This window comes from Dipodomys merriami, unplaced genomic scaffold (assembly GCF_024711535.1).
Source record: "Dipodomys merriami isolate MVZ:Mamm:240054 unplaced genomic scaffold, mDipMer1.0.p SCAF_1, whole genome shotgun sequence".
Lineage (NCBI taxonomy): Eukaryota > Metazoa > Chordata > Mammalia > Rodentia > Heteromyidae > Dipodomys > Dipodomys merriami.
In genome coordinates, this window is record NW_027202270.1 from 117010602 (window position 1) to 117036371 (window position 25770).

The 25770-nt window shown below is 41.4% G+C and overlaps 1 protein-coding gene across 2 annotated transcripts in view; it reads left to right on the plus strand.

Annotated features, from left to right (window-relative positions):
* Positions 1–25770, plus strand: part of Kcnk10 (potassium two pore domain channel subfamily K member 10) — a 129640-nt gene that overhangs the window by 49918 nt on the left and 53952 nt on the right. For both annotated transcript variants that reach the window (XM_070028411.1, XM_070028410.1), the window contains exons 2-3: positions 960–1297; positions 19708–19825. In XM_070028411.1, the coding sequence (XP_069884512.1) occupies positions 960–1297; positions 19708–19825 (456 nt within the window). The remainder of the gene's footprint in view (positions 1–959; positions 1298–19707; positions 19826–25770) is intronic.

Genomic DNA, 25770 nt, shown 5'->3' on the forward strand with positions numbered 1-25770 from the left:
GTATTTATATCTAAGGTAGAACAGAGAACCTTTACAGAGAACCAATGACCTTAGAGAATTGTTGGTGTTATGAAAACCAGGGGAAATTTCCTGTCTAATGGCTCCTTACTGGCAGACAAAAGAAGAAAAATACTGTCACTAATAGATCAGGAGTGGTTACATCCAAGATAATGCATTTCCTATTAAGCAATACAATTGGGAATTTCTATTATTCCTATTGTTTCCCCCCTCCCCCAGGAAACCAGGTTAATAGACTTAAAACATCGCTCTTGCTCTCTTCCCTAATTATAGCCACCTGTCTTTTTCTTTGTCTTTACTACTTATCGTTTTTGAATGCCCAAACCTCTCTTGTGTCTAACTTTTAGCTTTGCTCCCTTACAGCAAAATCATCCTTTCTCCTTTCTCTCCTCTCTCTCTGTCTCTCTCTGTCTCTCTGTGTGTCTCTGTGTCTCTCTCTGTCTCTGTCTCTGTCTCTCTCTCTCTCTCTGTTTTGTGACAAGATAGGCCTTTCAAGTTGATGTTCATCTCTTCTCCCGTACAGGGATAAAAAGCTGAGCATCCCTCTCCTGTTTATTTTTCTCCAAGTTGAACACTGCCTGTTTTTCAAACGTGGTGATCTGTCATATTTCCCGCACACTGCTTAACCAAGGGCGTTAAGGGAAAGAGATGAATTATAAATAACAGGGAGATGACTTTCCAATATGGACCTTTGTGGAAAACAGCATTTCAAACCTGATCAGCACACTGTACTTTAAAATTAGGACTGCTGGCATTTGTTTTTAAGAACTACAAACAAGCACCTAGCAACTGATCAAGTTCCCTTACTGCAGGCTGGGTGAACCTTTTTTTTTTTAATCGTCCCATCTGAGAGCTGGTGCTTTGTTTTGGATATTGTATTTGTCAATAAACTGTCTTTCCCCCTCTCTCCCCTGCCCCTGCCTCCCCGCTTGCTCCCACAGTGGCCGTCCCTGCAGCTGTCCCTCCAGTGTGCCAGCCCAAGAGTGCTGCTAACGGGCACCATCCGGCTGCTCCTCGCCTCTCCATTTCCTCCAGAGCCACGGTGGTAGCCAGAATGGAAGGTGCCTCCCAGGGGGGCCTGCAGACGGTCATGAAGTGGAAAACAGTGGTTGCCATCTTTGTGGTCGTCGTGGTCTACCTCGTCACTGGTGGCCTCGTCTTCCGGGCACTGGAGAAGCCCTTTGAGAGTAGCCAGAAGAACACCATTGCCTTGGAGAAGGCCGAATTCCTGCGGGATCACATCTGTGTGAGTCCCCAGGAGCTGGAGACTTTGATCCAGGTGAGCAGGGTCTAGGTATGTGCTGCGAGATCGAGATCGGCATCCAACAACCCGTGGGGAGGGAGGGCAGCTCTGAGTTCTGCCTGGGCAGGTGATGCTACTGTGGTTTAGGGACATCTTCCCTCTGGGGTTGTGATATTTGACCTGAGACATGAGGGGTGTGTGACTCTGTGTGTGTGTGTGTGTGTGTGTGTGTGTGTGTGTGTGTGTGTGTGTGTGTGTGTGTGTGTGTGTTGGGGGGATTACTGGTCCCAAGTCTACAAGGATAAAGGAGAAAAAAAGCTCCAAGCTTTTTTTTGTTCATGTGGATGAACAAGCTGTTGGTGGCTTGAGAAAACTGTGTGTTTTTCCCCCACTAAAAAAAAAATTTATCTTTAAGTGGTTGTACAAAGGAGTTGCCATTTAATGAAGCAGTTTATGAATATATCTTGGTCAATGTCATCCCTTTCAACATTTCCACCTATCCCCTTTCCTGTCCACTCCCCCTCATCTTCTTAATTTTGTAGGATATACATTGGATTCTTGTCTGAATTCTCCCTCCCATCTCCCCTTAATTCACCGGCCTCTTTCCCCTTGACCCTACCCTACCCCCTTTGAGTACTTCCTTTCTGGTGTTGTATTTTGTTGAACTTTGACTTTGCCTTTCTAATGAATTATATTTTGTGAGTTCTTCTTTGAATCTAGCATATTTCCACGAATACATTTGTATACACTTATATACCACCCAATGTATTTACTTATAAGATTGTAAGCTAGCCTCCACATATAAGGGAAAATACGCATGCATCCTTTATTTCTCTGGTCTGACTTACTTCACTTAACATACTTTTTTAGGTCTTTCCTTTTTAAAAAAAAATAGGTACAATATCACTCTTTCTAATAGATGAGTAAAATTCTACTGTGTATATATATATATATATATATATATATATATATATACCAAACTTTCTTGATCCATTTGTCCATGGAGGGACATCTGGGCTGATTCTGTACCTTGGCTATGGTGGTTGCACTGGTGATTTTTACTGTATCCTGGTTTGTAATCTTTTGGGTAAATGCCTGGCAGTGGAATGGCTGGGTCATAGGGTTTAATTTCTGAGGATCCTCCACACTGCTTTCCAGTGTGGTTGAACAAGTTTACGTTCCCAGCAACAGCGTATTAGGATTCCCATTTGGCCACATCCTCACCAGCATCTGTTATTGTTCTAACTGAGGACCATGTTGTTTTGATTCATATTTCCTTTATGGCCAGCGATGTTGACTATTTCTTCATGTATCTATTGGTGACAGTTTTTTTTTTTTGTGGGTTAATGGAGATGAAGTCATAAGGCTCAGAGTGATTATAATCATCAAGTTCGTTTTTTCTTTCTTTTTTTTTTTGCTGGTCCTGGCAGGGCTTGAACTCAGGGCCTGGGCTCTGCCCCTGAGCTTCTGTGAGCAAGGTTTGTGTTCTGCCATTTGAGTCACAGCTCCACTTCTAGCTTTTTGGTGGCTAATTGGAGGTAAGTATCTCATGGACTTTCCTGCCTGGGTTGGCTTCGAACTGTGATCTTCAGATCTCAGCCTCTTGTGTAGGCTCGAGCCATCAGTGCACAGCTTAATCTTGTTGTTTTTGAACATTTTCTATGTCAGGTTTAGGGCTAAGGCCTGGTGTCCATGAGACTTTAGATGAAACTTGGAAGAAGTGAGGCAGGGTGGGCTTTGTCGGGAAGGACTATGGTAGTGAAAGGCCAAGGTGGGTCATAGAAGGATAATCAGGAGAGTTGAGAAATCTGGGAAGCCTGAAAAAAAAGAAAAGCCAAATCCCATGAAGAGGGAAGCGGTTGAATGATCACTTTAAGGACTCTTCTTTGGGGATAAGGACCAGCTACCGGCTGAGGTCGCAGATCTCTCTTCTAGACACCATCCTGTCCCTTAAAATGCTGGGGAGGAATGGATGGCCATGACATTGATGGAGACTTAGAGGGAAATTCTTATTTTTCTGGATGTTATAAAGTTTAGAAGGAAAGGAATGAAAAAGATAGCTTTCACCAATCCTTCTGGCTTTGGGATTGTATTACATTTTAATGGCTACCACGGTCCAGAATTGTGTAGCAATGAGAAATCTGGGTTGGCTTATTATTTACTTATTTCAAACAACTCTAAATGCTAATGCTACTTATGAGCGAGCATCTTCATAGCAATAATATTTGTTTAAATTAGTCTTAGGCGTATAACTTGCTTCTTAAACAGAAGAACAAATTTCTTCACCTTTGGGATTAATTATGATTTTATAGCCATTTTTGCAATTTTTATTAAAATGAATCTTTTCCACATTAAAATCCAAGGGTGAGAATGTTGAAAGGAGTGCTATATATACATCAAGATATATTGTATTCGGGGCTGGGAAGGTGGCTCAGTGGTAGAGTGCTTGCCTTGCATGCCTGAGATCCTGGGTTCGATTCCTCAGCACCACATAAGCAAAAAGAAAAAAGCCGGAAGTGGCGCTGTGGCACAAGTGGTAAAGTGCTAGCCTTGAGCTGAAGAGCTGAAGGACAGTGCCCAGGCCCAGAGTTCAGGCCCCACAACTGGACCCCCCCCCAAAAAAAAGATATATTGTATTCATAAACTGCTCTGTTAAATGACAATGCTGTTGTTACAGTTACTTAAAGTTAATAATAAAAATATTCTAAAAAATATCTGAGGGTGGTGTTTTATATCAATCTTTCATACTAAGGGAATTTTTTTGGATGGATGGCCTAATTTTATTTTGTTTTGGAAAATGCTACCCAATTTGTGTTGATGAGCATACTGGACCAATTGATGCCAAATCTGAGGCTTTATAAACTATAGGGAGAGAGAAACAATTGTGGAGTAGTTTAAAGTAAGAATATCATTACGTTTGCACATAGTGTTAAGAGATATGCTGGGAACATTTTTTTTACCAGTGGCACATAGTTACATTAGACAGTAATGTAGAAAATTATCTGAATTGAGCCTCATACCACAGATGAGGAAAGGGATCATGTCATAATATCTTTGCATATGTGTATGGCCTGTATCATCCAATTACTGCCCAACAGATAAATGCTTTTGAGTGAGATATCAAAGTACATCTCAGACACTGGTGATGTCACAAGACTTGTGAACTTACTTATTGATTAATTCAATGCTAATTATTGCCTATTCTTTGATTCTTTATTACATAAAAGAGCTCAGAGGCAATAATATAGATGACAGGATGGTGGAATGTTGGAAGTCTTAATTCTGGTGCTGGTATTAAGACGTGTATTAAGACAGGGGATTTCCCTATTCTTAGGGTGCTAAAAGATTAATTATAACAATGGATTTAATTGGACTGTGCTGGTACAGGGTAAAGGGTAGATAATTGCTGCTTTTGCTATTCTTGTTTACTCAAGGAGATAATTGTTTTTCTTTCTCCCCCCCCCCCCCCTTTTATCTGTACTAGTACTGGACTTGTTTCAGGGCCTTGATCCTATCCCTTAGCTTTTTCACTCAGGGCTGACACTCTACCACTTGTGCCACAGCTCCACTTCAGGCTTTTTGCTGGCTGATTAGACATCTGAGTCTCATGGACTCAGTCCTGGTTGGCTCAAATAATGATCCTCAGATCTCAGCCTCCCAAATAGCTAGGATTACAGATACAAGCCATGGGTGCTTAGTGGAGCTAAATCTTAATGGGGGTCAGTGGAAGGGTGGTTAGGGTTGCCTTAGTGAGTGTTTGGAAGGCTCTGAAGAGACTTGTGGTTGTGGAATTTTTATCCTTTCTGAATGGAGTCTCAGGTACTTAGTCTAGTACTTGGGCTTTAAAATGTGCTTGATGAATTTGCCATCATTTATTAAACAATGACTGCATATATATTACTGAGCCTCATTTTGGCTCTTCCTATTTCTCCAGAAAAGTAGTCTTCCTCCTCCTCCTCCTCCTCTTCCTCCTCCTCCTCCTCCTCCTCCTCCTCCTCCTCCTCCTCCTCCTCCTCCTCCTCCTCCTCCTCTTCCTTCTTCTTTTTTGGGGGGGGGCACTCCTGGAACTTGAACTCAGGGCCTGGACACTATCCCTGAGCTTCTTTTGCTCAAGGCTAGCACTCTACCACTTGAGCCACAGCACCACTTCTGGCTTTTTCTGTGTGTGTGGTACTGAGGAATTGAAACCAGGACTTCATACATGCTAGGCAAGCACTCTACCACTAAGCCACATTCCCAGCCCTGAAGTAGCCCTTCTTATTGATCCATTTTACAGCCTCACCCCTCACTAGTGACAAAGTCAGAATCAAATCTGACTTTCTCCAAGCCCAGAGCCTACGCTTGCTCACTTAGATTCTCCTCCAGGCTGGACACAGTAGATGATAGAGAGTATACCGAATCCTCAGGAGAAATCCACTCAGATGGCCTGGTGGAAGAGCTCCATTGTGAGGGGCAGTACTTCCCCACTGATATGGAGTGTCTATCATATTCTCTCTCTCTCTGCTGAATTGGGAGCCTTCTGCACACATTAGGTTGTGGTGTGGGAGTTTTGGTCTCTGGGAGGAACTGACCTGGTCCATCAGCTGTGCTCCTTGGGTATGGGAAACTGCATGAGAGACAGTGTTCCAGGCTGTAGTCTTGGGCATGGACCTTTGATTGATGTTATAGTGACCATAGCTGCTATTTTGGAGCTAAGGACAGGGCTAGAGATCATGAACTGCCTAGTTATTCTCTTTAAGAGAGGAGATGTGGGAATAATTTTTCATGGTCCTTGACCGTTTTCCAAGGCTGTAGCATTGCCAAGACCCACAGCCCTCACTCATGTATCCATTTATCCATTCACTATATTTATTGATTGCCTACTCTATGTCAGCCAGTGCCAGGTACTGGAGCAGAAAGGTGAACGCCTCCAAGACAGTTATGGTATTTCTTTTTGGAGTTTGCAGCTAGCATGACCTAATATTCCAGTTTTTGTGGTTTGGGAGTAATTGTTAATAGTACCCATTTATCTCTCAGAAAAATGTCCTGGCTTCAAAACTAAATGATCTCTGTAGCTAGTGAGAGAGGCAAACCTCATGCATAAAATCACATAAATATATACAAATGACTTCAGGATGAGAATTTCAAAGGAGAAGGAGCTGGGGTCATACGAAAACTGAGCAGAAGATCTGACAGTGCAGCAAAGGGATTTGAGTATTTGGGGTGTAACTGCCAAGATTCTCTGTGTGGGGAAGAAGAAGCATGAACCTCCTGCCCGAGGATTTGGGCAAGATGGACACATTTGGCAAGAGGTCATTTTGTAAAGGAACTTGGTAGACAATTAGGCTGGAGACAGGCAGGTACCAAATCAGGCAAAGGCTGATTTTGGATCTTACCTTAAGAAACTGCAGTGGTTTTAAATACCAGGATGCCACGATCTGATGAATGAATCAGTTGCTCTTTGGTCCTTTATGGAAACCCAAAGGGTAGTAGTGGTAATGATAAGTTGGGTCTTAGGCCATTCATTTATTTTTTTCATTCAACATCTAAACATTTATAGAGGGCCACCTGTGACACTCTGATAAGTGCTTTGCTCTGGAATTCTGATTGATTTCATCCTCAGTGGTGTCAAAATTTACTTCTGTGGCACCCTTGGTGGGCCCTCCATTTGCGCAGTAGTGCCCTTCTTGATCCCCTGGCCTCCAGCATTCACATTTGTCACCACATTTCTGGACTCGATGAAGATTGCTCATCTCCCTCCTTACCCATGACTGAGCTCTTCTGAGGTTGAGTTATGTGTGTTTTATTGATATACCGGCATGTGCCTAACTCATGCCTTTTTAATTTTGTTTTGGAGATCATGAGCTCTTCCTTCAGGACTTTCAGAGGAGCCAAGCAGAAAATTATTTTGTTTCTTTGGGACACAACTTTCCTTTTGGTTTGTTGTCAGTATTGCTGTCAACAAATCACCTCTCTCTTGCTTATGTGTGAACAGATTTCCTTGGTACGTATATTTTCCCAAAACTTTACATATTTGGAATGAAAGGACTTCAAGGAAACAAACAATCAGAAAGTATTTTGAGATATTCATGTACCAGGCTGTGGAAATGTTCCCTGTGACTTTAGAATGTGAGGCTAGACCAGCCCTTCACTTTCCCTGAGTTCAGACAGCAACCCAACCAGCAGATGACCTCTGGTGAGTGCAGGTTTGGGTCCTTTGTGCCCAGGGACACAGTTCTGAAGTGACTCTTCTTGGTTGTTGACATGGAGTCAGAAGCTCTGCCCTTTAGTCAGTGAACCAGTCACGCAGAAGATTGCTCATTGCATGCAAGATTGGGCCTGTGGCCCCCAGCTTGCCTCTGCAGGCCTTGACTTCATTATTATTACTGCTTTTCTCCCCGGGGTTGTTGATTCTGTCTCTCTTCTGTGCAGAAGTGCTAAAGCTTTTAAGCTGCACATTTAAAGAGGTAATGGAAATTGGCAAGCCCCTGGAAAATGAATTTGCAAATGAGAATTCAATGTTCTGAAAAACAAAACCCAAAATCTCCTATAAAAATTAAGCCAAGACCCAGAGATGATTGCTACTGTGCTGACCTTTCTGTACAAATGCACCTATGTTGGATCTGGTTTGAAGTGTTGCTGTATACACAATGGGTGATTATTTATTATTTGATATATTAACTTGATGTATTATTCTCCCTACTCATAATCAAATGTATTTAAATAACTACATATATACTGAATGTCTTGGATGTGTCAAGCTCTCATGATTCTAGATAATGATTAATAATAATAAAATATAAAAACAACAAGTGCAAACATATGTCTTCCAGGAGCTTGCAGCAGAGCATTTGCTAGCTCACACTTACCAAACGCTTACTTCTTTATTTGCTTTATATAGAGTAGCTCATTCAACCTTGACAATGATCCTGGGATGGGAGCAAGCAACAGAGGAACACAAAAAGGAAATAATGTGTCCAAGCTTAAGTGAGAGACAGAATTGAGATGCATAGTAGGCAGTCTGGCTTCAGAATTAATGCTTCTTTTGACCACTACTCTTGAGTTGAGCAGAGAGGCTTGGCTTGGATAGTGTGTCCAGTGTGTGTGGTTCTAGAGGACAGAAAGCACTCAGGACCTTATTACATAGCGGGGGCCTTCAACTCAACCCTCAGGACCCCTGAGAAAGCAACGGGGCGGTGGGGGGGGTCATTCACCTGAAAATGTAATCTGGAGAGTGATGATTGCCTGCTTGCTCATCTCCTCAGGGGTTCGTGGCTTTGTGAGTTTAACATAAGGTGGTCAGGCTGGGTCAATGTGTTCTGTCTGCAATCAATGTACATAATTCATCACTCAGGCTTGCAGTTGTGTAGCTTATCAATGTGGATTGAGAACATTTATTTTTCCCATCTCAATGGAAATAGGAAGCAGAGGTGAAAAGTGTGGTTCAGGTGAGCTGTACTGAGTCAGGGAGGATTTAACCTTTTGTTCTTTAAAAAATGGGGATCAGAAATACAAATTCTGACGTGTTTTTCTTGTCCTGGAAGGTGACTTATCAGATAAGCTTTAATAAAATGTGTATAAGCCAGACAGAGTTTATTTGTAAAGGATAGCGGAGGTCAATGTTAAAGGAGAGGACTTTAACCAGTCTCAGCTAACACGTAACCGCCTTTTAACCACTTGGTCCCTGGCTGGGTTCTTGCTACATCTTGTTTCATTTGTAAAATGAGAGAAGCATCAGGACCCTTTTATTACAGGGGTTTAGTGGAAAGGATCCAATAACATAAAAATGCTGGCTGCTATGATGATTTTAAAGGCCATTCTAGATCTTTCTTCAGTCTCTAGAAACTGTTTCCACTTTCTAATCTGCCCCCTTATCAAACTGTGCTCATTAGGCACCTGCTGCTCTTTGGTACTGACCCATTCTCTAAGAGGATGCAAGACATGGCATTTTATTTATTAATATCGTACAAGAGCAGTAGGGAGTCTAAAGAAAACAGCTACAACAAAAAAATAAGATAGGAGGCTCTCTCTCTTTCTTTCTCTCTCTCTCTCTCCCTCACACACACACACACACACACACACACACACACACACACACACACACACACACGTGCGTATACCACACCACACACAAGATTTTGCTATTATAGCCCAGGCTGTCTGTAAACTCATGACACTGTTTCCTTGGCTTCCTGAGTCCTGAGATTACAGGACTGCGCCTATCCTGTCTAGTTCATAATCTCTCTGTCTCTCTCTTGCATGTCACTGATCATCAATAGAAGGAATATTAATCTTTCATTTAGCTCACACTGCAATGAATCAGAATCACTATAGCTTTTCTAGCCTAGTAAATTAATTATTTTCTTCATCTTTCATGTCAAGAATTGAATAGACTCATGTTAGATAGGAATAATCTAAAGTGAAGATACATCAGTATTCTTCTCAGGACCAGGGAGACTTTTTTCTTCCTCTTCTTTAACATCACTTGGCAAATTTGTTATTTGGTCAGCGGAGGTGGAACCCAAACTAAGATGAAAGGGGGATGGTTAGTTACTCTGAACGTTCATTGATCATATCAAAGCGCGTGCGTGTGCGCGCGTGCGCGCGCGCGCACACACACACACACACACACACACACACATCCCTTCCCTTCCTTAAGGCTCAGTGCTTTTCTTAGAGTTGAACATATCTTTCATTTTATTCTGTGAGATAGTCAAAGAGGGAAGAAATATTACAGTCTACATTTTAGGCACAATTTAGAAGATAAGCAAGCTCCTTCAAATGTGCCTGGGTCCGTCATTACATATACCCAAGGTACTAATGACTCAAGTGCTGGAATATCTCCCATTCCCTGCCTACAGAATTAATGTAGGATCACAGGGAAAAGCCAGCCTGTCTAGGACATGGGCTATGTTAGCCAAGCTGGCTCATCTGGGGTTTCTTTTATTCTCCACAGATTCTTTGTCTTCTTCTTCTACCTTCTACTGGTGGCATTCACTGCATATTTATAACCAGGTTGTCAAGTTCTGATGAAGGTCTGCTGCATGGCAGGCCTCCCCTGGGGACCCAAGGAAAGGCTAGCATCTGCATATAACTAAATACTCAGTGCTGACGGTATACCCTCCCCTTGGTGCCTTCTCTTGGGCTTTGTGTGGCACGTGGAGATGCTGGAGCAGTGAGGATGGCCACTTGGTGATGGCAGATCCACTCAGGTCAGCGCAGGCTTGGCTGCTAGACTGACAATCTCCCTTATGGAGAGAATGACAACCTGTTCATTCATTTCCTTCCTGTATCCTGAGCCTTGTGCAGATAGTTGGGACGTCCTAGCTTGGGTGTGAGCTGGGGTGGTAAGCAAGCTGGGTCAAGAGTGATATGGGAAGAAGGAAGACTCAGGGTGGAGAGAATCTACCTTTCCCGCATTTAGCACAAAGGTCTTCCTGTTAACTGCCTGTATGTGGGGGGGGGGCAGAGGGGGAGGGGGGGACTTGACCCAGAGCCTGGGCAATATCTCTTAGCTTTTTTGCTCAAGGCTAGTAATCTACCACGTGAGCCACAGCCCTACTTCCAGCTTTTTGGTGGTTAATTGGAGGTAAGAGTTTCATGGACTTAGCTGTCCAGTCTGGTTTTGAACAGCAATCTTCTGATCTCAGCCTTCTGAGTAGCTAGGGTTGCAGGCATGAGCCACGGGCACTCGACTTCCTGTTGACAATTCTAGTAGCATCACTTGCTGGCCTTACCATGTGCCACATGTGTGCTATGGACCAGGAACTTTATTAATCAGAGTCTCACAAGTCCCAGAGGTTCAGTAACAATAACTATCAGACTCAGTAATGGAGGCTGAATTAATCTATGTACAACGAGGTGTTCAGAAAAGATTCCAATTCTTCTATCATTACTATATAAGAATGACAAGGTACAGTGCATTGGGCACTATACCAACAACTCTGCAAAGAAGATATTACTAGTTCCTAGTCTTACAGATGAGGACACTGAGGCTCAGGTAAGCTGAGTAACTTGCATAGGCGAACATTTGTTGCTTTGTATAAGAACTTTCTGTGTTGAAAAGGCCATAGGGTATATAGGGTGCTGATCCCCTCTTCCTGTCTGTTTGAAAGAAGACTTTGATGAAGAGACCGTAGAACAGCCTGGCTGGGTGGGGCTGAGAGTTTCTTTTTCTCCCACTGCTTGCAATTTTCGGATGCAGCCTTGTTCTTGGTGCAAATTCCTTTGCCCTATGCCCAGCACAGTCGCTTCTGAGTCTGTAAAATATTTATAGGTGTAGTGCTTCTGAAGCAGGAGAGAGGAAAAGCAATGTGGCACACAAATTAATCTCGGCTCTCTGCTTCTCACCTACGGCTCTTCTGCCACCCATGAGTGAGGAGATGCTGCTGGTTTGGGGATCACTCAGGGCATTTTTGAGTGGTCATGAACGTGGTCTGCCACACCTTTCTCATAGCACTTTTGTGGTGTTCCTTCTATCCATTAGTAGTTGAAAGCATACTCCCTTTTTATTACACATAGGAAGTTGCCTTCCACACTCATTTCCTTAGCTTACCTCAACCCCTGGCTTAATTTCTAATTCATAAATAGCTTTGCTGACAGTGCCCTGTCAGGATGAAGAACATTTGTAATGTAGAGCCACTACTGTGTCCTCAGACCTGTGTGTGTGTGTGTGTGTGTTTGTGTGTGTGTGTGTGTGTGTATGTGTGTAACATTTAAATATCTTTTTATTTCTTTGCATTTTTAAATTGTTATTGTAAAGGTGATGTACAGAGGGGTTACCGTTACATAAGTCAGATGGTACATTTTCTTTTTGGATGGTGTCATCCCTTCCCTTGTTTTCTCCCCAGTTTTCCCCTCTCATCCCCTCCACCCCCACCCCACCAAAGATTGTCTAGTCTATTTTCAGTAGTGTCTTTCTTTTTTTTTTTTGGGTCCGGTTGTGGGCCTGAACTCTGGGCCTGGGCACTGTCCCTCAGCTCTTCAGCTCAAAGCTAGCGCTCTACCACTTGAGCCACAGCGCCACTTCCGGCTTTTTCTTTTTGCTTATGTGGTACTGAGGAATCGAACCCAGGGCCTCAGGCATGCAAGGCAAGCACTCTACCACTGAGCCACCTTCCCAGCCCTTCAGTAGTGTCTAGTGAGTTCCACTGCCCTCCATTTCTGTGCCTCCCCCCTTACCCTCTCAAAGACAGAGAAATGAATACACAAGACAAAAGAAAAACAAAAACAGCAACAAAGAAAAAGCTGCTTGCTTCATTTCCTCGAGTTGGTTTTGATAAGTATTATTTTATATGATCAAATGCACACAGGCATTACGCCTTTGTATTCCTCTCTTAAGAGTACCTTTTCCTTTTGACACACGTTTTCACTTGTCTTCAAACTTGGCTTCAAACTCGTGATCCTCCTGTCTCTTGTCTCTCATGTACTGGGATTCCAAGTGTGCATTACCATACCTAACCCAGTCCCTTTCTTTCTGTCCAGTGAAATGTTATTAGTGAAATGACTGTGCATTCTAGGCTGCACTTGAGCTGTGGGCTGAGCGTCATTGAAGCAGAATCCACCGTTTATTCTGCAACTGTCCTCTTGCAGTAAATCCCATGGCCACCTGGGCTGTCACTCTCCTTCATGTGGCATGAATTGGTTGATTTCTTCAGCTAATCTGAGACAAGCTGAGTGATTATGGCTTCACTTTTGTTGTCTGTTTTTTTTTTCTTTTTTCTTTTTTCAGGTGCCCCATTAGGGAACAGAGAAAAGGGATGATCTCATGAGTACACAGATCACAGGAGAAAAGCCCCAGACAGTTACGAGTCCCCAGTGGACCATCAGTCTTCTCCAGGCCGCACCAGCACTCTGGATGGCATCTTGCGCTGTCTGGAATGGTGATTTATGCAGCCCCAGCCTTGCTTCCTGCAGGGGGTCCTGCAGGTGGGAGGGGTTACCTCCTCCTCTCTTCCTTCATGTCAGCCTCAGACCTGGTTCTCCCAGTGACAGGTTGCCATTTCTCTCTTAACACTTTCTTGCAGTGGTTTTACTGCACGGTGTGGGAAGAAGGAATGAAGGAGAGTGAAAAGGAGGGATGCACGGATTCTTTTGGATCTTGTCATTTTCTACTCTATAAAAATTACCACACACACACACACTTTTCTTGGGAGAAGGGAAGGTGTGATTGTCGTCTCATTTTTACTATGAAGTAAAATATATTCCTCTCTCACCTCTGGGAAGATTATGTGTCTAGATTTATTATTTGGTGTGTTTATTTGTTTATTGCTGCCATAAGGATTCATTGTTGAGTCATTACCTAGGCAGTTGGGTAGGTGCTGGAATCTAACCTAGAGGAAATTCAAAAAGGGATGGATTAAAATGCAAGGCAATGTTATCTGCTCTTCTTCCTCTTCCTTCTCCTCCTCCTCTTTTGCCACCTTTTCTGCCTTCTCTTCCTTTTCCTTATCTTCTTCTGTGTGTGTATGTGCCTATATTGGGGCTTGAACTCTGGCTCTCTCTTTTACAACTCAACTGTTTCACTCATGACTGGCATACTATCCCTTGAACCACACTTCACTTCCGACTATTTACTTGTTAATTGGAGATGAGAGAGTTTCTTGGATTTGTCTTCCCAGACTGGTTTTGAACCTCCGTTCTCAGATATCAGCCTCCTGAGGAGCTAGGATTTATAGGCATGAACTTCCAGTGCATGATGTATTTTCTTACCTAATTGTATCTACTGTCTGTCTATTTATCTACCTGTCTGTCTTGGTGTTCATAAGAGGCCTTAGAACTTGGTAATGGTTGAATTTGTACTTGAACAAATGATGCCCACTGAGTCTGAGATTGTGGGCTAAATTTAAATCTCTGCCTTGATTAAAACTCTGCCCTGTCATACCTTTTGAGCTCAACTGGACAGTTCATTTGTGCCATTTCATTATCTGTGTACTCAGGCATTCTTAATGGGCTGAGTTATCTTCACTTATTCAGTATGAACACACCAAGATTAAAAACCCTAAAGCAAATATATTTAGTCTTAAAATGTTTTACTTGAGCTTAAGCCACTAAGATCATTGAAAAACACTTTAGGAAATGAATAGGAATTGAAACTACAAACTCATTAGAATTATTATTACTGTAAAATGACCCTTCTGTGTATGCACACTTATACACATATGTGTTGAAAAGTCAGAGTTTTTAAGTGCTAAATGATAATTGGATGAGGAGATAAATATCTGAATCTTGATTTGAGCATTCCATTGTATTATATCTATCAAAACATCTTGATACCCCACCAATATGTACAGTTTTTACTCCCCAGTTAAAAGTGTTTAAAAAAAAATGATGGTCCTAATTCAAGTAAGTTTGGGTACCTGTAGGAGAATCTTTCTTTTCTCTTTTTTTCCCACTCTCTCTTGCCTTTTCTTTGCTTCTCTCTCTTTTTCTTTATCTCTCTCTACTTCTCTCTCTACTTCTCTCTCTCCCCCTCTCCCTCCCTCCCTCCCTCCTCTCTCTCTCTCTCTCTCTCTCTCTCTCTCTCACTCTCTCTCTCTCTCTCTTTCTCTCTCTCTCTCCCTCCCCCACCTCTCTCTTCTTCTACCTCTCCCTGTCTCTTCTTAACCTGGTAGGTAGTACTGGAGTTTGAGCTGAGAGCCTTGTACTTGCTTGGCTTGTTTGCTCAGCTGCAATCTGCCACTTGATCTGTGCCTTCTGCCTGGCTTTTTGTTAGTTTGGAGATGGAATCCCACAAACTTTTCTGCTGGGACTGGCCTCAAACCATGATCCTCTGGATCTCAGCCTTCTGAGTATCCAAGAGGATAGGTATAAGCCAGTGATATCTGGTTGAGAACTATTTTTACTTCTTTCTAATGATGTTTTGCTTTAAGGAATTAGTTCAAGCCATCCATAACTTCATTACGCTTGTAGCAACCCTTATGGATAATTTTCACAAAACGGCTTCCCCTAGGCATTTGGACAAATTCCCTGCTTTATGGGAGATTTGGGTAGGGGAGGGGAATTTACATCACAGATATAAAACAAGTTAATATTGGTTACTAGGTGGAGCTGTTCTTTCCAAGTGCTCTGCCTTGATGCTTCTGAGCTTGAACCTCCCGCTCTCTGATCCAGTGCTTCTGTTCTCCTGCTCTCTCCCTTTGCAGATATAGATATATGTGAGCATATATAGCACACACATACATATATGTATACATATATATGTATATATCTATATCTATGTATCTGTTTGTCTATCTGTTGCTGGTCCTGGGATTTGAACTCAGGAGTTTATGCTTTCTAGACAGTCCCTCTCCCAGTTGAGCCATATCTATAGCCCTTTTGGGCTATAGGTATTTTTGTGAATAAAGCCCTTGGATTTATGCCCACCTGGACCACACTTGTCCTATTTATACTTTTGTACCTGGTATGATATCTACATGCCACTATGTCTAGCTTTTATGGGTTAGTTCTTGTTCAGGGTTGGTCTCAAATCATGGTTCCCTACCTCCTGAGTAGCCAGGATTACAGGTGAACCACTATGTCCAGTCTTATTTTTTTAATTTTATTTTGAGTGCAGAGTAATTAAACTATCATCACCCCAAGAGCCCAACCAAAGTTTGGGGTCTTGCATATTGGAGGCAGTAGTCTAGTTAGAAATGATTATTTGTAGTGTCTCTTCCACCTAAATTCTTGGACAATGACCATCTTCCTTCATCCCTGTGTGGGTGTGAAGATGGCAGTGGCAGAGGTGACGTGTGTTCTGGGTAGCCTAGGTAGAGGAAGGAGAAAAACCATGACATTTGGGCTAGATAGGGTTTGACTCATGACCTCTCTACTTCCCACTGCTTGATAAAGGATAAATTTGTGAATTTTCATGCGCCTCTCTCCTCATCACTAGAATGCGAATGATACTACTTTTTTCTTTGCAAATTATGGAAAGGATAAATCAGAATAAAACTTCGAGCACACCTGGCTAAGTACAGTCACTTAACAAATGTCAGTTTCCATTTCTTTTCATCTGACAAACACTTCCCTTGAGGAATAGATGTGTAAACATTAAAGACATATAAATCACATAATTCAAGAAAAGCGAAACTTGAAAAGGCATCTTTCTTTGGATTTTGTTTGATGAAACAAATAGTCATCTCCATTTGTCTTTCACGCAAATCTGCATTTTTATGAGCTGCACTAAGTCTGCTTGTGATGTTTATGTGTAGTTTTCAAAATTGTGAGACTTGGTTAAACTTAAACTCTCTTTGCAGCTCTCTGGAAGATGCAAAGATCAGTATTGATGGTGACTGAGCCTAGATCTGTCCCAGAGGGTTTTTTTTTTGTTGGTTGTAAGGTTTGAACTCTGGGCTTGGGCACTCTCCCTCAGCTCTTCAGCTCAAGGCAAGCCCTCTACTTCTTGAGCTACAACACCACTTCTGATTTTCTAGTGGTTTATTGGAGATAAGAGTCTCATGGACTTTCCTGCCTGTGCTGGCTTTGAACCGTGATCCTCAGATCTCAGCCTCCTGAGTAGCTAGGATTACAGGTGTGAGCCACCAGCACCTGGCAGAGGGCTTTTTGTTTTTGTTTTTAATTAAAATAAATTTTTTTTAACCAAGTAGGCTCACCAGAGTTGGATAAAATCATGAGGATATAACCCGTGGTTTAGGCTTTGTGGTTTGGTTTGATAATGCTCACCCAGCACAGGGAAAGTGAATATTTTACCAGTGGAAAGAACTCACCATCTGTCTCCTTTCAAAAGCAGAGCAGAATACATTCCCTGGGTGAATAAATGGTCCTTGTCAATTAAACTGATTTGAACCACTAGCAAAGACATTTGTCCACATCTGATGCACACAGCAGGATTTTGAATTCTGGTATGCCAGGATTGGTGTTAGAAATGGTGACTGGCTATATCCATCATAGTGTTTCATGTTCTTAGAACAAGAAGGAATAGTCTAAGAATTCAAATAAAAGAGACTTTTTACTATTATCTAGTCAATCATCTATTTGTCTGACAAACCTAGCCTGCAGCTTCTTTTTATACCAGCTCCAAAGCAAGAGTGATTTTTGCATATTTAAAGTGTGTTGTTATCAAGCATTGTTGCCTCCTCTTTGTTTCCCCTTCCCATCCCTTCCCATACTCCTCCCCTCCCCCCATCCGGTCCTCCCCCCACCCTCACCAAAGTTGTTAAGTTTGTTTTTCGACGTAAGGACTTGTACATCTCATTGTTGCAATGGGTCCACCTGTATTCCTAGTTAAACAATTTGTTTTTTTCCCTTCCCCTCCACAAATTATAGCAACATCAAATACAGTGAAAGTATGGGTTATACTGTGGGGGAGGGACGTACAAAGCAACATAGAAATCATCTTATAAATATGATAGAAACAATTTCATGAAAGGAAAAATAAACAAAAAAAACCTTTGAATACTTATCTTGGGGTTCATTCCACTAGCATCAACTTTTTAAGAAATGTACTTGTTATCTTGCCCATGTAATTGTAACTCCTCTGTATGATATTCTCACAATAAAAAAATTAAAAATATTTACAATAAAAAACTGTTGTTTTTGAAAAGGAAAAAAGATTAAAATACAAAAGTGACTATTTGTAACCTTCTCAAGCTAAAAATATTTAGTCTGCAGCTCTTTGTCTAAAAAAGGTGTGTGGCTCAAATGGTAGAGCACTTACCTAGTAAATGCAAGGTTCTATGGCTACGAAGGGTAAGGAGAAAGAGAAGGAGGGAAAAAAGAAAAGGAAGTGGAGGAGGAAAAGTAGCAAGAGGAGAAGTAGGAGGAGAAGGAAGAGAAAGAGGAAGAGCAGGAGGAGGAGAAAGTTTGCTTATCCTTGATCTAGAGGGTTTGACAGCTCATTAAATATCCATTTTGAAAGCAAATGTAATGATTGTTTTTTTTCCATTCTAATCTAATTTATGACGCGCACTATCTGCCTGTTTAAACAGAGCTCAATTGGCATTGTTGAGGAGAAATATAATCACATTTCAATTTCAAAGTCTTGCTCTTGCTACACAGGCCCGATATTAACTTTGCTTAGGGAAAGGTGTGTCCGTTAGTTGTTCTAGAAATAGATCTGTCACCTCCTCTCTGAAGATTTCACCTGTTACTTCCCTATCTCAGCTCTATAAGTGTGGGCAGTGTGGACTTCAGCTACAATGCTTTCATTTCCCACATTTTCCCTGCCTGAACCAGGGTGGCTGGGCCAACTGGAGAAAGACTGTGAAGCATTTCCCCCCTATTCTATTCATGCTGAAGCTAAAGAAGGACTGTTAGGAGAACATGGGATAGGTACAGAAGTGTGAGACCAGGGAAGGGAGACATTGGGCTGAACAGAGGGAGTCTCCAGGAAGAAGATGGATCTGATACATGCTTTCAAATGGACATGGGAGAGGCCTTAAACAGAGGGATAAGGGGACCCCTCATGGACTGTCCTGTCTGGAGTGGACACACTTACACTGCTCGGGCACAAGAAAAGGTTATCAGTGTGGCTGGCCAATGTAGTGGTAGTTTAAAAAATATATGGAATTCTAAGCCCAGTAGTTAACAAGGGATCATTGTAATTTAGTAAAAAATAAGATCTCTGTCTCTGTCTCTTCCTCTTTCTCTGTGTATATATATGAGTATGTTGGAGTTGAGTAAAGTTACAGTCTAGGAATTACTACTACAGTCATGCACTGCATGTTTTGGTTAGCCAGGGACCGTGGATGTGATGGTGATTCCATTAGGCTGTATCAGCAAGTGACACTGTGTCTATTTTGGTGTGTGGAAGTACACACTATGGTGATTTCACAATGACAGAGGAGCTTAGCAGTACATTTGTCAGAAACATGTCTACCATCATCACATCATTGTCTTTCTTAAGCTCCCAAACAGACAAACACTCGGTTGAGAATATTATGTGGACCATCTCACCCATCCTTATAACAGTGTGTGTGTGTGTGTGTGTGTGTGTGTGTGTGTGTGTGTGTGTGTGTGTGTGTGTGTGTGTGAGTGAGTGAGGCCTTGTCACCCATTTGCAAAGGAGTTAGTAAGGTTTGGAGTGGTTAAAATAACTTACCCAAGATTCCAAAGTTAACCACAGGCATAGCCAAGATGGCCTGACGTGGAGAGTGTAAACTGTTAACTCCTATGCTGTTGAAAGAAGCTCCAAAGGCCTCTGCCTTCCAGAAATGACCAGTTGGGCTGCAGAGTCTGAGAGGCATCTTCTCACAGCTATAGGAATTCATTTTGCATCATTATAGCTATTCTATGCCCCCAACTTCTATGTAATTCTCATCATATTCTATATCCTAGACCCCCCCCCCAAATCATTTTGTAATTTCTTTAAATGAGTGCATCCTGTCTTCATGGCTCTACCCTTAACAGCCACCTAAGATCACTGCAGTTTCCCAGGCCAGGGATCAATTCACAACAAAACCAACCAACCAACAAAACCAACCCTTCTTAACTGAGTCTCGTGCTCTTCCTTTTTTTTGCAGCATGCTCTGGATGCTGACAACGCAGGAGTCAGCCCGATAGGAAACTCTTCCAACAGCAGCAGCCACTGGGACCTTGGAAGTGCCTTTTTCTTTGCTGGGACTGTCATCACCACCATAGGTATCCATTCATGCTAATATCTTTCCTCTGCAGTAGTGGTTTGCCAGCCTTTCCTCCTCCCAGCCCTGGGCAGGGTGAGACTGGAGGGAGGCTTGGGGAACACTGTCAGTGAATACAATAGTTGTGATTTCAATAAAAGGCAAAGTACAATAAAGACTCTTGGGAATGAAAGGCTCAGAAGCATTGAGTTTGGAAGAAATAGAAAAGAGGAACTAGCCAGTTGAACCCAGATTATACAGTTGAGCTCAAATTCTATCTATCTATCTATCTGTCTATCTATCTATCTATCTATCTATCTATCTATCTATCTATCTATCTATCTATCTATCTATCTATCTATCTATCTGTCTGTCTGTCTGTCTGTCTGTCTGTCTGTCTGTCTGTCTGTCTGTCTGTCTGTCTGTCTGTCTGTCTATCTATCTATCTATCTACCTACCTATCTGTGTGTGCATATAAAATGTATATAATATGTAATTATAATATATAATATATCAAATTATATGTATGGGCACACATAATTTACCACCTATTATTATAAAGATTATATACTTCTTGTTGTTATAGTTATGTATAATAGAACCCAAATACTTTATAAAAACAATCTATGAAAAATAGAATATTTCTTCCTCCACTGTCTCCCTCTTCCTTTTTTTTTTCTTTTTGCCAGTCTGGGGCTTGAACTCAGGGCCTGGACACTGTCCTTGAACTTCTTTTGCTAAAGGCTAGCACTCTACCACTTGAGCCACAGTGCCACTTCCGGCTTTTTCTGTTTATGTGGTACTGAGCAATTGAACCCAGGGCTTCACACATACAAGGCAAGCACTCTACCACTAATGCACATTCCCAGCTCTACACCCCACCCCTTTTTTAACCTTCCTAGCAACACCCATGTTTATCTCTTGGGTTCAGTGGTTTGACATTTATTACCATGCCTTTAACTGTCACCTGTGTATTGCCACTTGTGGAATTTCCAGTTTTAAGGGTTGTTTCTTGGCTTTCCATTGTGAAAGACGAGGAATTAGTCTTTCCTACCCCATAGCAGAAGGCCTCACTTACCTTCCTATTTTCTGAAGATAGTTTAGTGAGATAAACTCAAACTAAGCAGATGCTCTTTGCTACTGATCATATTGTAGACTATGATCACTTCTTTTTTTGCATGGGTTATTGTTGTCGTTGTGTGTATATGTGTTTCTTCCTGATACTTGGTGAGTTTTGTATTTTTGTCTTAGAGTTTTACAATTATAACAGTATGTAATAACCTTAGGCTTCTACTCACGAGCAAGCATGACTTCCAACCTCCTATGAGCGGTGATATCTCTTCTCTCTCTTCTTCTCCAGTACAAAATTTCAGTTGGCACAATCTTGTTAATGTTTACCTTAGTGATTAAATATTCTGGCTTTGCCAGCTTTAAGCAAGGCTGCTTGGCTCTCAACTATTTCATATAACTCAATTCATTTCTCAGCATCTCAGCTATTATTCATTGAATCATTCTATAGTGTAACATCAAGGTATACAATTACATTCTTTTCTCTTCATCTGAGACATTGCTTTTGTCATAGCTCTGTAATTTAATATTGCCAATGTTCATCTCTAGGTCTTTTGGACATAATTTTCTTTATCAGTTGCTTGGTGAAAAAGCATACTCAGTTACTTAATAATAATCTTGAGGGATAAGATGGATGTGGTGGTATGTTTATAATCCCAGTACTTAGGATGTAGAGGCTGAAGGATTGCAAGTTCCTTCTAGAGAAGCTACACAGAGAAGATTCTATTTAAAATAAATAAATAAATAAACATAAAGAAGGAGAGAAAGCTGGGCACTGGTGGCTCACACCTGTAAACCTAGCTACTCAGGAGGCTGAGATCTGAAGATCATGGTTCAAAGCCAGCCTGGGCAGGAAAGTTCGTGAGACTCTTATCTCTAATGAACCACTAGAAAAACCAGAAGTGGTGCTGTGGCTCAAGCGGTAGAGCACTTGCCTTGAGCTGAAGAGCACAGTGCCCAAGCCCAGAGTTTAAACCCCACGACTGACAAAAGAAAGAAAGAAAGAAAGAAAGAAAGAAAGAAAGAAAGAAAGAAAGAAAGAAAGAAAGAGGGAAGATAGGGAAAGATAGACGAAGGAAGGAGGGAGGGAAGGACAAAAAGAAGTCAGAAAGAAAGGAAAGAAGGAAAGGAGGGAGGGTGAGAGAAAGAGAGAGAAAGGGGAAGCAAAGAAGGATGACAGGAAGGAAGGAAATTGGTGCATGTAATCATGGTGGGTGAGAAGTCCCTTTGCAGGCCATATGCAAGATGGAGAATCTGGCATGCCTGTAGTGTGGTTTGGTCCATGTATCTCAGCAGAGAGAGGCGGGGGGAGAGAGGAAGAGAGAGAGAGAGAGAGAGAGACAGACACACAGACACACAGACACGCAGACAAAAAGACATAAAGAGACACAGAGAGACACAGACACGGAGACACAGAGAGACAAAGAGACAGAGACAGAGACACAAGACAGAGGTGGAGACAGAGACTGAGAGAGAGTCTTTTCTTCTCTCCCTTTTATTTTTATCCAGTTCCTTAGCCGATTGGGTAGTACCTTCAGACACCGAGGTTGGATCTCCTCATCACATTTAGTTCACCAACTTACACGCCTTCTGATGCATCCTCATAGACACATGTAGTGATAATGCTTCATCATTTCCCTAATTAGTTCTCAGTATTCATAAATCCAGTCAAGCTGACATGTAAAATTAACAATCACAGCTACTTAGTGTAATTATATGACATACAAGTGTTACATTTGCAAATGGAGAAGTATAGAACATTAGCTATTCCAGGTTTCAAGGTGTCTACTACCTGGGTAGGTCTGGGGCCTAGTAGCCTTTTGTGACACTGCAAATCAGGTTGGTCCATGCTAGCCTAGAGCATCACTGCACACAACTGTGGAAGCCTGTAGCCTGGCCCTGGCCCTTTATCCTGTCTCCTGGTACAAGCCAGGGCTGTAGATGACAGTCTTACTGTTAGGGAGGCGAAATGGGTCATGTATTTTAGGAGGATTTGCTATAACATAATTAAAGTTGGGAAGGTCCTTGCTACTTCTGGATGTATTTTGTTTGGTCTATGATCCATGAGATATGAGTGCAGGTTATTCAAGATTGATAGGAAGCTTGATTTTCATGTTTTATGAAAAGGCTGAATCAGTATTCTGTCTGATGCATTGGAAAAAAATATAGCTACACTGGACTGCACCAACAGCATGTTTGTTTTTCCTCTGTGAAGCACTAATGGTCTTTATTGTGTTAATTTGTTGGGAAATTAACTTGTGCTAATTGGCTAATTAATTTGTTAACCCGTTAGGGATATGTTTTGTGGGTGGTCATGGCGTTATGTGCTTGAGGAATGACCACTCCGTCGTTCCATGGAAAAGCATTTGATGTGAAACATTTTCTGCCCTGATCCAATATGTGGATATTAGATCTTTGAGTTTGTAAAAATGACCCTTACTCTTGGTTCCTGTAGCCTGGCAGGCATCCATTCTCCTTTTCACCAGTACCATTAACTTAGTATTTCCAGTACCATTAACTTAGTATTTCTCCCCCATTCACCATCTCCTAGACCTCAGGAGAACTGTTTTCTAGATGAAGAAATTCAGTGCTTGGACACAGTCCTTAGCTCCAAGATGGACATGTGATCTGGTCAACAAGAGCCTCGGGTTTTTACTGGTGCTTTGGGGGGAATGACTTCTTCTCTTACTGAAGATAAGTCTACAGAAGGGGACCCAAGGCACTATGGGGCATTTTCTTCCTTTGTCTAGAGTTCAGTTAACACTACAACAGAGTTAATAAAAGAAGAATGGGGTTCCTTCTCACATCTTCTGAGCTCTGGATGGAGTTACTATCACATCCTAAGAAATAAATAGGAAATCTCTTGTTTACAAGGGTCAATATGATTCAAATTTAAATAATTCATATTTGTATATGTAGCTACAACTGGAAAGAAAACCCTAAATATATATATATACATATATATACACATATATACACACATATATATATATATAGATATACATATATATCTATATATATGCATGGGAAAGAGCTCAGGAGGGTCTGTAATTGTCTCCTGACCCCAATGCTAATGTTGCTGGTCACTGTGGCTTCTATCTCCTCATCTCCTGTATGTTTGGGCCATGTGTTCCAGAGTCAGAGTTTAAACAGAACATCCTGTCAGATGCACCTCCAGGTTTACATGCCCATGTTCTGGCTGTCTGGAAGGCTACTCCCTCGCTAGCAAGAGGTTGGATGATGTGACACCACGTATGCACAGGATAGGGACCTTGTCCCAAATCACAAAGATGCTGGATGCCCACAGGAAACTATTACAAAATAAACATGCAAACAGAGCAGACAAAAATAAAACCCATGGCACAGAGTTAGCACTAGTGGTTAGGTTCTTGTTTTATTCAATTTAGAAAACATGATACTTTTCTCTTTTTCCTTTTTTTTTTTTTAAACTGAATTTTCACCCCAGAGTAGAGAGTGTCTTCATAAAGTCAAACAGTTAGAGAATTTCAAAGAAAACTGTAATGCAAAGTAAGTAAGAATAGGGAGGTGAGGAAATAATTGCTTTTCTCATTACTTGGTGGTAAATTCATTCGTTGTAAGGCTTTCATAGAATACGAAGAAATCAAGGACTGTTAATTCTTTCAGTTCTTCCTGGGAAATTTCCACTGTTTAGGGGTCAAGAAAGCAGAGCGTGAATAGTGAGGAGCTGCATTCTCATTAATTGTGAAATAAACAAATACTAGCCTGCTTGCTTGAATTCAAATAGTTTGCAACACAATATTGTCCATATTTCTTTATGCAATTAGTAATGGTAGCACTCCCAATGTCTTGATATTTCCCTTTTACCTTTCCCACTGTGATCACACATGAGAGGCTTAAGCTATTTCTACTTTTGCTAGAGTGTTAACACCACAAGGAAACCTTTGTTCAGGAAGTGCAGTTTTCATCTTTGCTTGTTTCCTTGGAAAGGCTTCCTTGGAAGGGATTGTTCTGTTAAAGGGCATGGACCTGAAGGACTTGGCAGATTGCTTAAAAAAATTCTCACGAGCAGCATGAGGTTATATACTTTTCAGATGCAAAAACTATGCTTATTATTTTGAAAGTGAAGGGAAGAGATCTTAGAAATAGAAAAGTCCTCATTGAAAAGCAGCAATACTATTCAGTATCAGAGGTTCCTTTAATCTGAGAATATCAAAGCACTTATTTTTAAAAGCCTTTCTGATGATGAAAGATACAGAGATTTGTATTTATACACTTTCCGTTCATATCCATGGATTTGTGTACAAGGATTCCACAAACTTCGGATTAAGAGAACTTAAAAGAAAAATAAGAGACACCTGTATTGATCATGTAGAGGTTTTTTTTTTCCATGTTGTTATTCCATACCAACATGGTATAACCACTATTTGCAGAGCATTTACATTGCATGAAAGTTTCCTTGTTGTTCATTTTTTATTTAAGCAGTTGTACAAACTATCAACATGTCAATTTATAAATATAATGTGTCTTGATCAATGTTATCCTTTCTACCACATCTCCATCTATCTCAGCCCTACTCATCCAATCAGTTATCTTTGAAAGGTTCCATTTTGACATGTGTCCATTGGCTATAATGACTTTATTCATCCATCTTTTTTCTCTCCATACTTCTACCCTCCCCTCGAGTCACAACCCCTCTCCTACAAAACATGTTTCAGCTTCCTAGTCTTCATTTTATTAAACTGTAAGTTAGTTTTTCAAAGGAGTTACTCCCCTGAAGACAGCATACTTTAGTTACCATGTTTGTATATAATGTATATGTGTCTGTATATCTTTTCATCTATGTTTTTAATTTAGATCTAACTTCCCCATATTAGAGAAAACCTATATTCTTTGTTTCTCTGAGCCTAACTTATTTCA